This window comes from Orbicella franksi, chromosome 15 (assembly GCF_964199315.1).
Source record: "Orbicella franksi chromosome 15, jaOrbFran1.1, whole genome shotgun sequence".
Taxonomy (NCBI): domain Eukaryota; kingdom Metazoa; phylum Cnidaria; class Anthozoa; order Scleractinia; family Merulinidae; genus Orbicella; species Orbicella franksi.
Genome location: NC_138159.1, coordinates 1528977 through 1542123, shown reverse-complemented (window position 1 = coordinate 1542123; position 13147 = coordinate 1528977). Strand labels below are relative to the sequence as shown.

At 38.4% G+C, this 13147-nt stretch overlaps 1 protein-coding gene across 2 annotated transcripts in view; it reads right to left on the bottom strand.

Moving 5' to 3' along the window:
* LOC145470633 (uncharacterized) overlaps positions 1-13147 on the bottom strand; it is a 29138-nt gene that overhangs the window by 6335 nt on the left and 9656 nt on the right. The window contains exons 10-32 of one of the 2 annotated variants that reach the window (XM_081454442.1): positions 13008-13055; positions 12814-12880; positions 12251-12302; positions 12064-12133; positions 11697-11788; positions 11337-11395; positions 11063-11158; positions 10811-10864; positions 10030-10086; positions 8605-8651; positions 7701-7759; positions 7087-7118; positions 6747-6821; positions 5891-6096; positions 5180-5290; positions 4277-4340; positions 3761-3840; positions 3331-3448; positions 2689-2757; positions 2216-2308; positions 1522-1575; positions 1034-1081; positions 282-440 (exon numbers count right to left, since the gene is read on the bottom strand). In XM_081454442.1, the coding sequence (XP_081310568.1) occupies positions 282-440; positions 1034-1081; positions 1522-1575; positions 2216-2308; positions 2689-2757; positions 3331-3448; positions 3761-3840; positions 4277-4340; positions 5180-5290; positions 5891-6096; positions 6747-6821; positions 7087-7118; positions 7701-7759; positions 8605-8651; positions 10030-10086; positions 10811-10864; positions 11063-11158; positions 11337-11395; positions 11697-11788; positions 12064-12133; positions 12251-12302; positions 12814-12880; positions 13008-13055 (1810 nt within the window). The remainder of the gene's footprint in view (positions 1-281; positions 441-1033; positions 1082-1521; positions 1576-2215; positions 2309-2688; positions 2758-3330; positions 3449-3760; positions 3841-4276; positions 4341-5179; positions 5291-5890; positions 6097-6746; positions 6822-7086; positions 7119-7700; positions 7760-8604; positions 8652-10029; positions 10087-10810; positions 10865-11062; positions 11159-11336; positions 11396-11696; positions 11789-12063; positions 12134-12250; positions 12303-12813; positions 12881-13007; positions 13056-13147) is intronic. The other variant, XM_081454443.1, reaches the window with a different exon arrangement.

Genomic DNA, 13147 nt, shown 5'->3' with positions numbered 1-13147 from the left:
TAAAATCCTTAACCACAAAACATTTCAATAAATAGATATAAAGCCTTTATTTTAAAGCGATAAGAATTAAATCTAAGAAGTTTGTGGGGTCATTTATACTAAAACTTAATACCAATAAAATATAACTTGAAAATCTACAAATCTTCAAAGTCAAACTGATTTACAAATATTTTCTATCATAACTTTGGGCCGGATACATGTTGCCTGCTGTATACTACTCAACTATATATTAAGGATAAAGAGACACTGTTCAGCAAGATACTGCTGGAAATATGTCCTACCTTGGCAAGGACAGTCACTTCGTCTCCTACTTGTAATTCCAGGTCAGTTTCTCTATTTCCTCGAAAAGCCGTCGCCACTCGAACTTTGTGTTCAGCGTTGGCCATCTTCTGTTTTGCAAGTTTCTTCTCCTTCATTCGCTTCTTAAGAACTCGTTCTCGCTAAGTGAAAAAGCAAGTGCTGAGCTGCCTACCGTGACGACTAACTATTGTGTGACTATCATCACAAAACTCTGTTCAACGGTCACTTTCTGATGACAATGCAGGCAGTTTCGGTGGCCTTTTTTACCAGTTTTTTTGTCTGTTTGTTTGTTAGTTTGTTAGTTTGTTTTTTTATTTTCTTGCTTTGCTTTGTTTTGCTTTGTTTTATTTTTTGTTGAGGTGGGGGCGGGGGGATAAAGAGGGAAAGAAAGGTTTCATAAATAGTTGGGTTCCTGTGTGGAAGGAAGTTTTTAACTGAAATTGTCCAGCTGCGGTGATTTGCAGCACCGGTAGATTACCATGTTGTTAACCTAGCCTATAATAACTATATGAGACCCAACACAAACTTGCTTTATAGGCAGAAAAAGTCATTTCATTCTTCAAGAGTCAAATTTTGTCATAAGTCACTGGGAATATATTCAGAATGCTTATTAGCGGGATCTTTTGATGGCGTTTTCATGGACGATTTCTCATATGTGATATGACTTTGTAAGGAAAAAAAAAGAGAGCCTTGAATAAGTCATGATCACGAAGACAAGACACCTCTCCAATACCTTGTCGCCTTTACTCTGCTGAACTACATCCCGCTCAAAAACTTCATCCTATAATGCAACAATAATTGTTACAACATTCGCTGTAAACAGAATGGGAAGTTGCCAGAAATTACACTTAGGGTAATATATATCTCTTTTTTTTAACTTTTGTTTTTTGGTTATTTTTTTTTATTTTTTTTTTTTTGCAGCAAAAATAGGGATACAAGGACATTGCTTACAATACAATAACTTTTGCTACTTAGAAATCAGGATACTTTAGTATTTATGGTGTGACTAATTGACCTTCAAATTACTAAACTTTAATCTTAAATACATTAGTTTATTAAAGGGCAAAAAATTTAATGTGCAGCGATCTGCTTGACAATACTTGGCAAACCCCACCTACGTGGGCCTGATCATATACGTTTTTTCTCTTGGAAATACCTTTTTTTCGCGAATCCCTGAGTGAGTTAAAACATTACTGATAATTTTGGTCCAGGGTTACATACCTCTGCCTTCGCATCCGCCGACTTTTCTTCTGCAGCAATGGATGCTCTTCTATGCTATAAAGAAAACAGTAAATTTCATTTCCGAAGCTATCCAGGAAGATTTTTTTTCTGTACCAAAGATTCAGAAATCTCTGATTTCTGTTTCAGCTGGTAAATAAAATGACGCAATCCTGATCCCGTTTTCTCCAGATCTGCTCAGGGCCTGGGTCGCCTTTCCGTTAGTTTGTTTTAATACGACCAGGGTGCCACTGTAATTAAGATGATTTCCGCAGAACATTGGAGCAATAATGGAGAAATTAAGTTACCAAAAAAACCTCATGGTATGGTAATATTTTGAATACAGTTAAGAAGAACTTATCGAGACTTAAGCTCTCAAGCTGACTCCGCGAGAGAAAATTGAGCTTGAAGTTATCCGTATTTCAGTTAAAACAGACTTTTCGCGTTATTTAAAAACACAATAACACACGCTTTACGCATTCTTACGAGGTTTGACATTAACTTTCTCGAGAATGCTTGAGAATTTAATGGTGGGGTCACTTAGAGAAATGAACTAAAGTGAGTTGTTTTAAATAGCATTCCAAAAGTTACCGTGCTATGAGTAGATTTTGATTAAATAATTTTTGCACTTACTGCTCGAACTTTGAGCGAAATCCGTCTTAAATACTAAAGAGAAGTAATTATTTCGAAGTGATACCTTCAAGATTGATCCCCGTTTGATCGTACCATTCTTCAAGTTAAACGATTCTGTAAGTGCTAAGGACTGTCTTCTCTCGGCAACTTGATCGGCCTACAACAAGGAATGAAAATTTAAGCACTTCAACAAAACACGAAAATCTAACGAGTAGCTCTGAAAGTTGTTGATAAACTGCGGTGTAAACTCTAATAAGTCTTCATGATTAGGAGGCTTGTTCAAGATCTTTTTAACGCGTCGAGAGGCTTAAAGGAGCTACGCCCCGGTTTGAGAATCTTGAAAAGTTTAGCCTAAATTCTTCAGGTTCGTGTTAATCTTCTCCATCCTTAACCATCCTTGTTCCTTTATGGTTTATTATTATTATCTTTTCGGTGTTTTTCTACCTTACTAAACTACCATTTTTAGGTTTCCTTCAATATAACGCCTTATTCAAATCATAGTAAATTATTTTGATATTTCTGTGGACAGACACTGACCCTTACGCTTCCAAACAAACTGCTGGCGACACTGTGTATCATATGAACAGCTTGATGTTTCACTGTAGTCTGTGAGAAGAGAAGTATTAAATTGGCAACAATCTTTACAATAAATCAATTACAATCAAGTCGACTAAAGCCTTCCACGGCCGACAACTTGATCATGGTCTAAGTCACATTCAAACACTACATTTATAAATCTCCATAAGCGAACACCTTTTCTTAAAGTGGATAAGTTTTCTGGTCCCAAGGCATCCACATGCTAAAAGGGGCTCCGACCATTGACGTAAGATGACATAACATTATTCTATACAAGAAGAGACATGTCTATGTCAGCTCGTTCAAACTTCTGTTTTACTGGTCAAAATAGACAAAAAGAAAACACAGGAATTAGACAACGTCTTTTCAGTTAAAAACGCGTTAAGATAGACGGGACCCCGAGACGAGAGCCACAAAGTTCCACAAAGTTCCACGAGATCGACAAAGCTCCACAAGGCTCCGAGACGAGAGCTACGAAGTTCGACGAAGTCCCCAGACGAGAGTCACGATTGATAACCCGATCGTTTCACGCCAGACTACCGAAACTAGAAAAAGCGGTTTATAACTTAGTCGTGAAGGAATGAGAAAAGGAATACTACATACATCTGTGGTGGAAGGTCTCGGGTCTGAGGGCTGTCTCTCCATGGGTCTGACTTGATGCTGATCCTCGTCCACTGTACCAAGCTTGTTAAAAGCTTCAATAGCAATGGCTACAAACAAACTGGTAAAACAAACAAAAATACAATGCCATGGATTAGATTACAATGAAACGTGTGACATTTAGCCATATCTGACTGTGTGTATTTCCATTTATTCACCGCCGCGGGTCATCTCACTAATTAGAGAATATGCGGGTTCCATCTGCAACGACAACAAAACTTCCCTAGCTTTTCCCGATTTTCACTGATTAAATGAAGAATTCTTCAACTTTACCTCTCGCGCAGAAAAATATAAACATCCTATGATATAAAATATCATAATTATAACAAAGGGGTAAATTTATGAAGTATCAAAAAGTGAACAAAGAACTTACTTCATGATAACCATGTTGACCAGAATGTAAGCTGCCACAAAATACAGGCTAGTCCAGTTTGATTCTGTTGCTTCCATCACCTAGCGAATGAATACAGACTCAAATATATCAGTTGAAGGCAAAATAACAACACGCTTCTGATTTTGCACTTAGAGCTTACCTAACATACCGTTTCTGTGTGACCATTCAAATGAAAGCTATTGAGCAGTACTTTCATGTGGTACTGTTTATTATGCTGTACAAGGTGGTTCTGACTTTTAAGTCTGTGGATGAAACCCTGGTGTGTGACCATTCAAATGAAAGCTATTGAGCAGTCCTTTCATGTGGTACTGTTTATTATGCTGTACAAGGTGGTTCTAGCTTTTAAGTGTGTGGATAAAACCCTAGAGTGTGACCATCCAAAAGAAAGCTACTGAGCAGTACTTTTATGTAGAACTGTTGTCGTCGTCCTTGAGAGCATTTGTCATTCTTGGACATTCTCAAGATGTAGATGGTTCAAATACACTGCAAACATACCGAGTTCATGATCTCATGCCAGTTGCTTGTGGTTACCATCTGGAACAAGATTAGGCAAGAGCACCTAAAGGACGAAAAATATCACTTTTAAATCCGTGGAGTAATACCTTTTTGATCATCACAGAGGAACGTATTCACCAAGTAACGAGAAATACCTTAGTAGTATGACGAGGGATAAAATTCGCTTGTTTTTTGGCCATTTATGAGCGTGCGAGGTTTTTCATTACTTTACAGAAACCTAACGTCAGTACAGCGAGATGCATAAAAAGACAGACTGGAGAAGAGAAAAGGCGCAACTAACAAACCCATCCACGTTTACCATGAGGATGACGATGAGTGACACGCCTATGGCTGGATCCGGGGGGGGGGGGACTCCCAAATGAAACGGTCAAGGAAGCTCGTCGTCTCGCTTAGGAGTATAAATCAAGGATTCTGGTCTCACTTAAGGTGTTTATGACAAAACGCCAGTATTTTTAGCTGTCAAGGTATCTTTTAGGGTGCACTCGAAGAAACAATAGAAAAAAAAACACTCATATCCGTTTTTAGGCTCGATTTCCACAGGTCTCTCGCGTCTGGTCTACTACCGCGGGCTCCTTTCCTGAACAGCAGCTGGTAATCAAGCCTATCCAGTTTTAAGTGATATCTCTTAGGAGCCAAATAAAACTTGAGCCACGCCCAGATTGCTCTCCTTTAGGGGTTTGATTTACATTTTCCGACAAGCATCCCTGACCTTTTCATGTGGGAGTTCCCCCAGGGGGCTGGGTTGATACAAAGTTCTACGGTGGATGACTCCGGATAACCTGTAAATCATGCTTTGCCGGTTTTATGGAACTCAATGGCCATCATCCTATGCAACGGTCTACACAACTGTCTGTTCTTAAAGTGTGGGTCAGAATTACTTACCAAAACGTTTGGAATCCCAACCCACAGGCCGGTAAGTACATGTGACCGTGCGCGTCACTTGTCTCAGGTGCTGCATGAAATAACTCCATTCCTACGCTGGCTAACAAAAATCTGTAAATGATGGGAAAATAACAACGCACAATACTACATCATCTGGACTGATCTGATCTGATCCATTCCGGAGCATGGGCCACTGACAAAACTCCTCCAATCGCCTCTGTTCCTTGCCAGGCGTTCCACCTGCGTCCAAGGGTAGCCCTTCGACTGGAGACTGCGTTATACTCTAATATTATACATGATTACGAAGTAACTCTAAATCAGCCTACCAGAGTCAGAGCTCGGATTTGGTTTGGAAAAACATCTGTGTGTCTTCATACAAAATTTTAGGAAATTCTCCATCAAACGTGCAGTATAACTGAGTTCAACGTCAATAAATCATACGAAAGTCGACACGTTAATTGGCTTTTGGCAAAAGGCCATATTCGTATTCTCGGTATTGGACTGGGACTAGCTTGCAAGTGAGGCTAATGCTGGGAGATTTTTCAAATGCAAATGACATTAATATTCCCCCGCATGAGCCTCCATTCCAAGCTAGTTCCAGTCTACCTGACAAAATTATCCCTAAAACGAGCATTATAACAGATTACAACGTTAACAGATGCATCCAAAATTGAAAAAAAAAATCATTGGCCTCTGCTAACTGTAACTTACAATATTATCCCTAAAAGGCACAGAAGGTCCACCATGACAGGTGCAACTCTAAAGAAGATGGAAACTGCTTGTTTGAGCTGTCTGTTGTTGAAGGGAAGCCGACAGAACACAGCCAGGCTTGATAAAGTGGTTACATAATCTCTGAACCAGAAGAAGTTTGGATAATTGGTGTACCACACAAAGTTAGAAGAGAAAGCTAGCATCACCTAAATGTTCAGAAAAAAAGAAAATATGTAGATACCCATACGATTTGTAAGGTGGCTCATAAATATATAACACCTTTCAGTCTTTGGCACTCTGTGACAACTACACTAATCATATTAGCGAAATGCTCCTAGCATGGCATCTTTACGTTACTCTTATAATAAATTAGAGACCATGTGGGAGGGGCTCAAAGCCACGTTATTTATTCATAATCTAAAGGTGACGCGGAATGTTACTTATTGTATTTAGTTCAAAGTGTGTTGAAAAGTACGTTTTGATGAGATTATCGATAATCAGAGTTAACTAGGAGATATGCTGTTGGCCAGCGGATGATCGTTGCGAACATGCGTAGTTGTGACATTGCTGTGCAGTTTTGCCCTCGTGGTTTTGCTCTACCTTGCTTTGTCGCTTTAAAATACTTTTAGCAAAGTTATTAGCCTCAAAAGGTTCAATATGAAGTGTGTTCGACCTCTTTTGACTTTGCCATGGTAATAACCCTTGAGGTCATACGAATTTGGTTAGCTTTAATGGAGTACGTAATCGAAAAGGTCTAAAGTATTATGAGCCACCGTGCAAATATCCAAATGAACAAGGGAAGGGACAGTAGGGGGTAGGCAGAAGAACAACAGCAATGAAATGCTGTACCGCTTACCAGAAAAAGGTCCATTATCTCAAGAGGTTCTAGAATTCGTCTTCCTACAGCAAACAGTCGCGTGGCGCCTTCAAACTAGAAAACACAAAAACACCCCTATAAGGTATATAGATTTGCGGATAAAGCCTCAGTGTGAGACAACTCTATCGAAAGCTGTCTTGCCCACAATAGACAAAGTTTATCTAACAACATAACATTTTGAATTCAAAAACTAATATTTCTAGGAAGATTTAAAGGAAAAGTATGGTATTCCCTAAGACAGGTTAAATGGTTTCTAGGCCAGTAATTTTAAAAAACACAGATGAGTTAGCGATTTTCACCTACACACAAACAGACTTACCAAGAAAACTGTCACAATTATACTCCTGAGCACTGAAAAACGAACCAAAAAATATCAAAGACGTTAACTACAAAATACTTTCCAGAGATGGGAACAAATAAACTAATTACGTAAACGCAGTTTAACATACCTACATATCAATTTAGTTTAAGAATCAGAGCTCAAGGCCAGATGACTCATCCCTCCTACAAGCGGTGATCACACTCTCCCTCCCTCCCTCCCTCCCTCCCTCTCTCTCCCCTCCCTACATCCCATACGCCCACCTTTCAAAAAAAAATATCACAGGTTATCCCTCCTGGTATCTCGGTTACTGCGCATGAGGTAGCTTGGAAACTGGTCACTCCCAAGCCGGAGGGGACTCAGACATTGTAGGTTATCCCCTGGGGATGGGGAGTTACCCCCCGGGATGGGGGTTATCCCCCGGGGAGGGGGTTATCCCCTGCCCAAACTATTTTGTCAGGTTGTCATAACAGTTTGATTGAGACACATTATTTATGAGAGGATTGGCTGCAGACACCACAGAGGTGCACTGCAAAAATAGAAGCTTATTTTCAAATCAAATACCTCTACACAATGACAGGCGGATAATGCCTTAATTTGCAATGACAACAAACCTTGTACTATTAATTCAGTCTCCAGATCTTGTCCTTTCCATTTAAAGGCAAACAGGATGCTGCATGACGTAAAACACAAATGTCATCATATATTTTTTAGGGGCATTTTCAAATGACGTCACGGCAGACATATTTGTGTACTCAACGAATAAAATTTTTCTGCTCAACCTATTATCTTGTGAAAAGATGCAGCAACGTGGCCGCCAAAAAAATGCTGTACATGGCTAAATTAATTATTAGGTCATTTGTAGGGTGTGTTTTACAAACATCGTTTATAATTATTTCTGGCCATTGACTAAATAGTGCGGATAAGTGAGAGTATTTCTGATGTTTGCCATGGGTATTTTGGCTCAACTACGTATCACCAAAATACGACCCATGGCTCGACCAAACTAGCCTGATATGCCGCCGATACGTACCAAAAACGAACGATTAGGTTCAATAAGTGACTATACGTGAAACGCCTGCATTGCTTTCAAACAGTCGAACTGTGGTAAGTGACGTCTACTGTAACTTCACTAAGCAACGACATGGGTGACCAGCTTCTGGACATCTTCCTACATTCTCATTTACTCGTCCTTTAGCAAGGCTTTAACAAGAATCAATAAGTTCTTTGAAATTGATTTTGTTACAAAAATTAACGCTATAAGCGAACGACGTTTCGACCGTTCAACGGTCATTTTCAAGTATGCATACCATTCGCATTAAGCTTTTTTTAACTTTTTATCGCCTCTTGTTCCATATACATATTTTAACGTTTTTAACCATACATTTATGCATGTTATTTTATTCTTTTACCGAGCTTGAAAATGACCGTTGAAGGGTCGAAACGTCGTTCGCTTATAGCGTTAATTTTTAAAACAAAATTTAACAAGAATTATAAAGAATAAAGTAGTTTTCTTACCAGTGTAAAATGATCAGGAGTAAGATAAAATGTGAAAAGAATATGGACTGAAATGAAAGAAAAAGAACAGACTTAAAAGAAAAAAGTTCACAGTGGAACCGCATTAATACGGACACCAAAGGGACATGCAGAGGTGTCCCCATTATCCGGGTGTCCGCATTAGGTGGACTCTCTTAAGAGAAAATTTATGACCTCTTTAGTTGTCGGGACAAAGAAAACTGTCCGTTATAAGCAGGTGTCTGTAAAGCGGGGTTCCACTATATTTTTCAAGCCCATTAGTGAAGTGAGGCCCTTCCCGCCTATAACCTTATACATTTATGAAAACACATTGACTTAGAGAAAGACATCTCAATGTTGTGCTCAAAATTCCTTATATTAAAGTTAAGCTACACATGTATCATTTAGCTTCAGGTGACTTCCGTTTAGTTCTTCATCTTAACAAGTAGTGATATGCCATGAATCTCTGTGGTGTACGGCCTGGTTGTTCAAAGCCCAATTACGATACGGGTAACCCAGGATTAGCGAGAATACTGGTTTGAGTTTTGTAACTTTGCAGTGAGGTTTTCTGTTTATACTGTTTGTCCTTCAGTTTTAAGCATGGGTAACCTCGAATTACACAAATCATATTAACAATAGTGAAAAACATTTTTATACAAGAAAAATTGATACTTCGGTTAACTTTTAATCCTGGGTACTAGGGTACTAGGGTACTAGGGTATTAGGGTATTAGGGTATTAGGGTACTGGGGTATTAGGGTATTAAGGTATTAGGGTATTAGGGTATTAGGGTATTAGGGTAGGCTATTAGGCTATTTGGGTATTAGAGTATTAGGGTATTAGGGTATTAAGGTATTAAGGTATTAGGGTATTAGGGTATTAGGGTATTAGGGTATTTGGGTATTAGGGTATTAGGGTATTAGGGTATTTGGGTATTTGGGTATTAGGGTATTAGGGTATTAGGGTATTTGGGTAATAGTGTCTTGAGGTATTAGGGTATTAGGGTACTAGGGTCTTAGGGTATTAGGGTATTAGGATATTAGCGTATTAGGGTACTAGGGTCTTAAAGAATTAGGGTAGGGTACTAGGTTCTTAGGGTACTGGGGTATTAGGGTACTAGGGTCTTAAGTTACTAGGGTCTTAGGCTATTAGGGTCTTAGGCTATTAGGCTATTAGGGTCTTAGGGTCTTAGTAGGGTATTAGAAGTACACCTTTCAATTTGATATATTACGTAAAAGGATTCTACAGGGTTCATGACTGTCAGGTTTAGAAGAATAAAACAAAATAACATCAATTTATCTTCTTAGAATCTTAGTTGTATGTAAGATGTATACAAGTTGCCATCTTTTCAGAGAGAGTAGTAGGGGCATCTAAAATGTAGCAACCACACAGAAAATACGTAAATGAGAAATTAAGGATTGAATTGTACCTCAGAAAGGGACTCTGCATTCTCTCTGATCCTGATCATCAACTTGGAACGACCTATCTGAAGATTAAGAGCCGCACGTGTAAGTTGATTTTATTGCTGAATTTGTGGGCTGTGTTCACATTTGGTGTCCGAGCACCGACACAGTTTAATAGTGTTGCGTTCAGACACTGGGTACTCAAAGTACCTTGAACCTGGGCACGGGCGCTGCGCAGTACTTGGAAAAAAGGTGTGTTCACATTAGTGCCCAGCGAGAATTGTATACTGGCATCGTGCTTGTGTACGGTACCAGTTTTGAACTCCTTGAGCTTCATTCCATCATCAGATCACAGGTTTTATGGTTCGTGGGCTCCGTTGACTGTGCAGGACGTTGCAAGATATGGCTTCAAGTACGCTACCAAAACCCAACAGGTTTATTATGGCAATAAAGTAACGGAATGTGTGTGCCCCCTTGTCTTAGATGAATTTACACTACTGCGGTTTTTTTGCTTCACGTTCTGAACTGATTGGTATATCACAAAATTTATGACTAGACTGTTCACAGCCCTCTATCTTCTCGTATTTTTATTCGATCGCTGAACGCGCGGATAGTATCGCGAGAGGACAAGTCTATTTATGATCGAAGTGATTCACTTTGTAACAACATGTAACTCGGTTAGACATTTCTTTTCATTGTTAGAAAACTGCTCTGTACTAAAGCTTACTAATCGGATAGAAAATAGCGTGAAAATGCAGATCGATTGCAGATAACTTCTAAAATAAGTTTAACATACAGCCGACTTACTGTCTCATCTAGTAGTAAGAAGTCATCATCATCTTCAAATTCAAGACTTAGAACCTGCAATGAAATAAAATAACGGTCAAACCTCTCCTGTCCAGACTCAACGGGATCCCAGTCCATAATCTGATTAATCCTTTTATCAAAGAACAGGATTATCGAGGATAAGAAGACTTATGATAGATTGAGGAATACAAATTAATTAAGATATCATTAAAAATGTTCAGTCGTTATAACTAGGTCTACAGGTAATAATACCTGGCTCAGCATGGTCGTCCATTCAAAAGAATCGACCTCTCCATCTTCGTTAGCATCCAACATTTCAATAAGAACTAGGTTCTCTGCCTCTGAATTCTGAACAAAGGAATATCGCAGAGGTAAGTGGGTACACAAAAAGTCAAGTTTGCATTCACCCGTAGTACTGGCCCATCAAATTAGTACTTTTCTTCTGTTTTCAAAACATGAAGCAAGTCAGCTGTCACATTTCACATTTCTCATTGTGGTCTTGATTCTGTGAAATCACGTCACCCACCTTTGGCTTTAACAGGTGAAACAACATTGTAAATTTTTCATCATCAACACTCAAGGCTCCTAAATGATGACAAAAATACAACAATTACCGTGTAATAATTGGGTACACCTGAATGTTTCAATAAAGATGGCTTTTTTATTAAAAAAAACTCATTTGAACCAGAAAGGGTTCATCGGGATTCTTTCAGAACTTTAAAGAAAAGCGGACACTTCGTCTAAATGGACACCAAGTAGTGGATAAGGCCGTACACACGACAGTTAATTACTGACCAATAAATAAGGTATATTTTTTAATCACGTCATTGACTAATTGATTGAGTGATTGAGTGATTGAGAGATTTTTTTGATTGATTGAACACACCTTTTCCAAGAGGATCCAAAAGATTCCAAGCCTTTGCCAATTCTGCTCTTTCTCTGGAACGTTCTTTCTTGACATGCTTCTTAGAATAAACCCTAAACAAAACGAAATACATAAAAAGACAATATTTGTAAAAACCCCTTACATATACAACTAATCTGTATTTAAATTTTATCTGTAAATTGTGTCAAATAAATAGAGTCGATAGAGGTATTTTCTTATTCTACAAGATTCTGCATGACCTATCCCTCGCTTCTAATCTAACACAGGATATATACTTGATTCAACTTTTTTAATCCTGTAAATGCTTAGCATGATTGAATAGATCTTGTGGTGTTGAGCAGTCTTGTACCTGATCTGCCAAACTTACCAGTAGCTATCCACCACAATGGCTAAAAGGATTGCAGTTAAAAAGAACACCCCAACAAATACATACAATCCTGCAAAATGAATTAAGAATCATGCCGTTACAGGAATTAATGCATTTTATGCCTCATGAACTAAAACACATGACGATATATATAAGTGTAACACAACAAAATTCTGCATTTCTTTACCAAAATAAATAAAATATGCTGGATCCACCCTCAACGCAGGAAGCATCACTTCCTGTGAAAGCAGAGATAAAAGTAAAAAAAGAAAAAGAAACATGAGTAAATGGAATTAAAAACCTACAGTAGTTTGGCATTATCTTTGGCTGCTGAACTAGGGATTTAGTAGATGCCATCTTGAAAGTAAAAAATTTGGAACGTTGCATTGAAGAAACATCAAACATGAACTCCACGATTTCATCCATTTACGAAATGGTAGTTTGGTACAACAACCAATACCGCTGGAACAGTATGTTTTACAACAATTTTGGGTACTCAAATTCAAACTTTCACAAGCATTTTTATACCTTTCTGGAAGCACGAAGAAAAGAAAAAAACTTGTTTATTTACTAATGTTGTGAACATAGAACTGTAAAGCTTTGCTCACACAGACTTAATGTCAATAGCACATGCTTTAATTCTGTTCTGTTGTAGGATTACAAAATATGCCTTTTAGCAGATCCAATCCTACAGACTGTCTTCTAATGTAATTCTAATGTAATGTAGTTGTAGATGCGTGCTTTACTGACTGGGAAATTTTCAGTTGACAGCAGGACAAACAATCTAAGCATTCCAATTGCAACATCATCAAAAGCCCTGAAAAGGAAAAATATCAAACAAAACATCTTCAGTGACCTATACATTTTGGTATGGAACTGATACGAAATAATGTTTATTTTATAAAATGTTACTTAGTGGTCGATTAGAACTAGTTTATGCATACCCCTGGTACACTTTTTCTTCAGTCACAATGTAGCATGGAACTGTTTTGCTGGAAATGGAAGAAAATCAGGAAACTGAGTTTGAAGTTGATGGGCATCTTGACCTGATGCTACAACAAATTGGTTGCTTAAGCCCCTAATT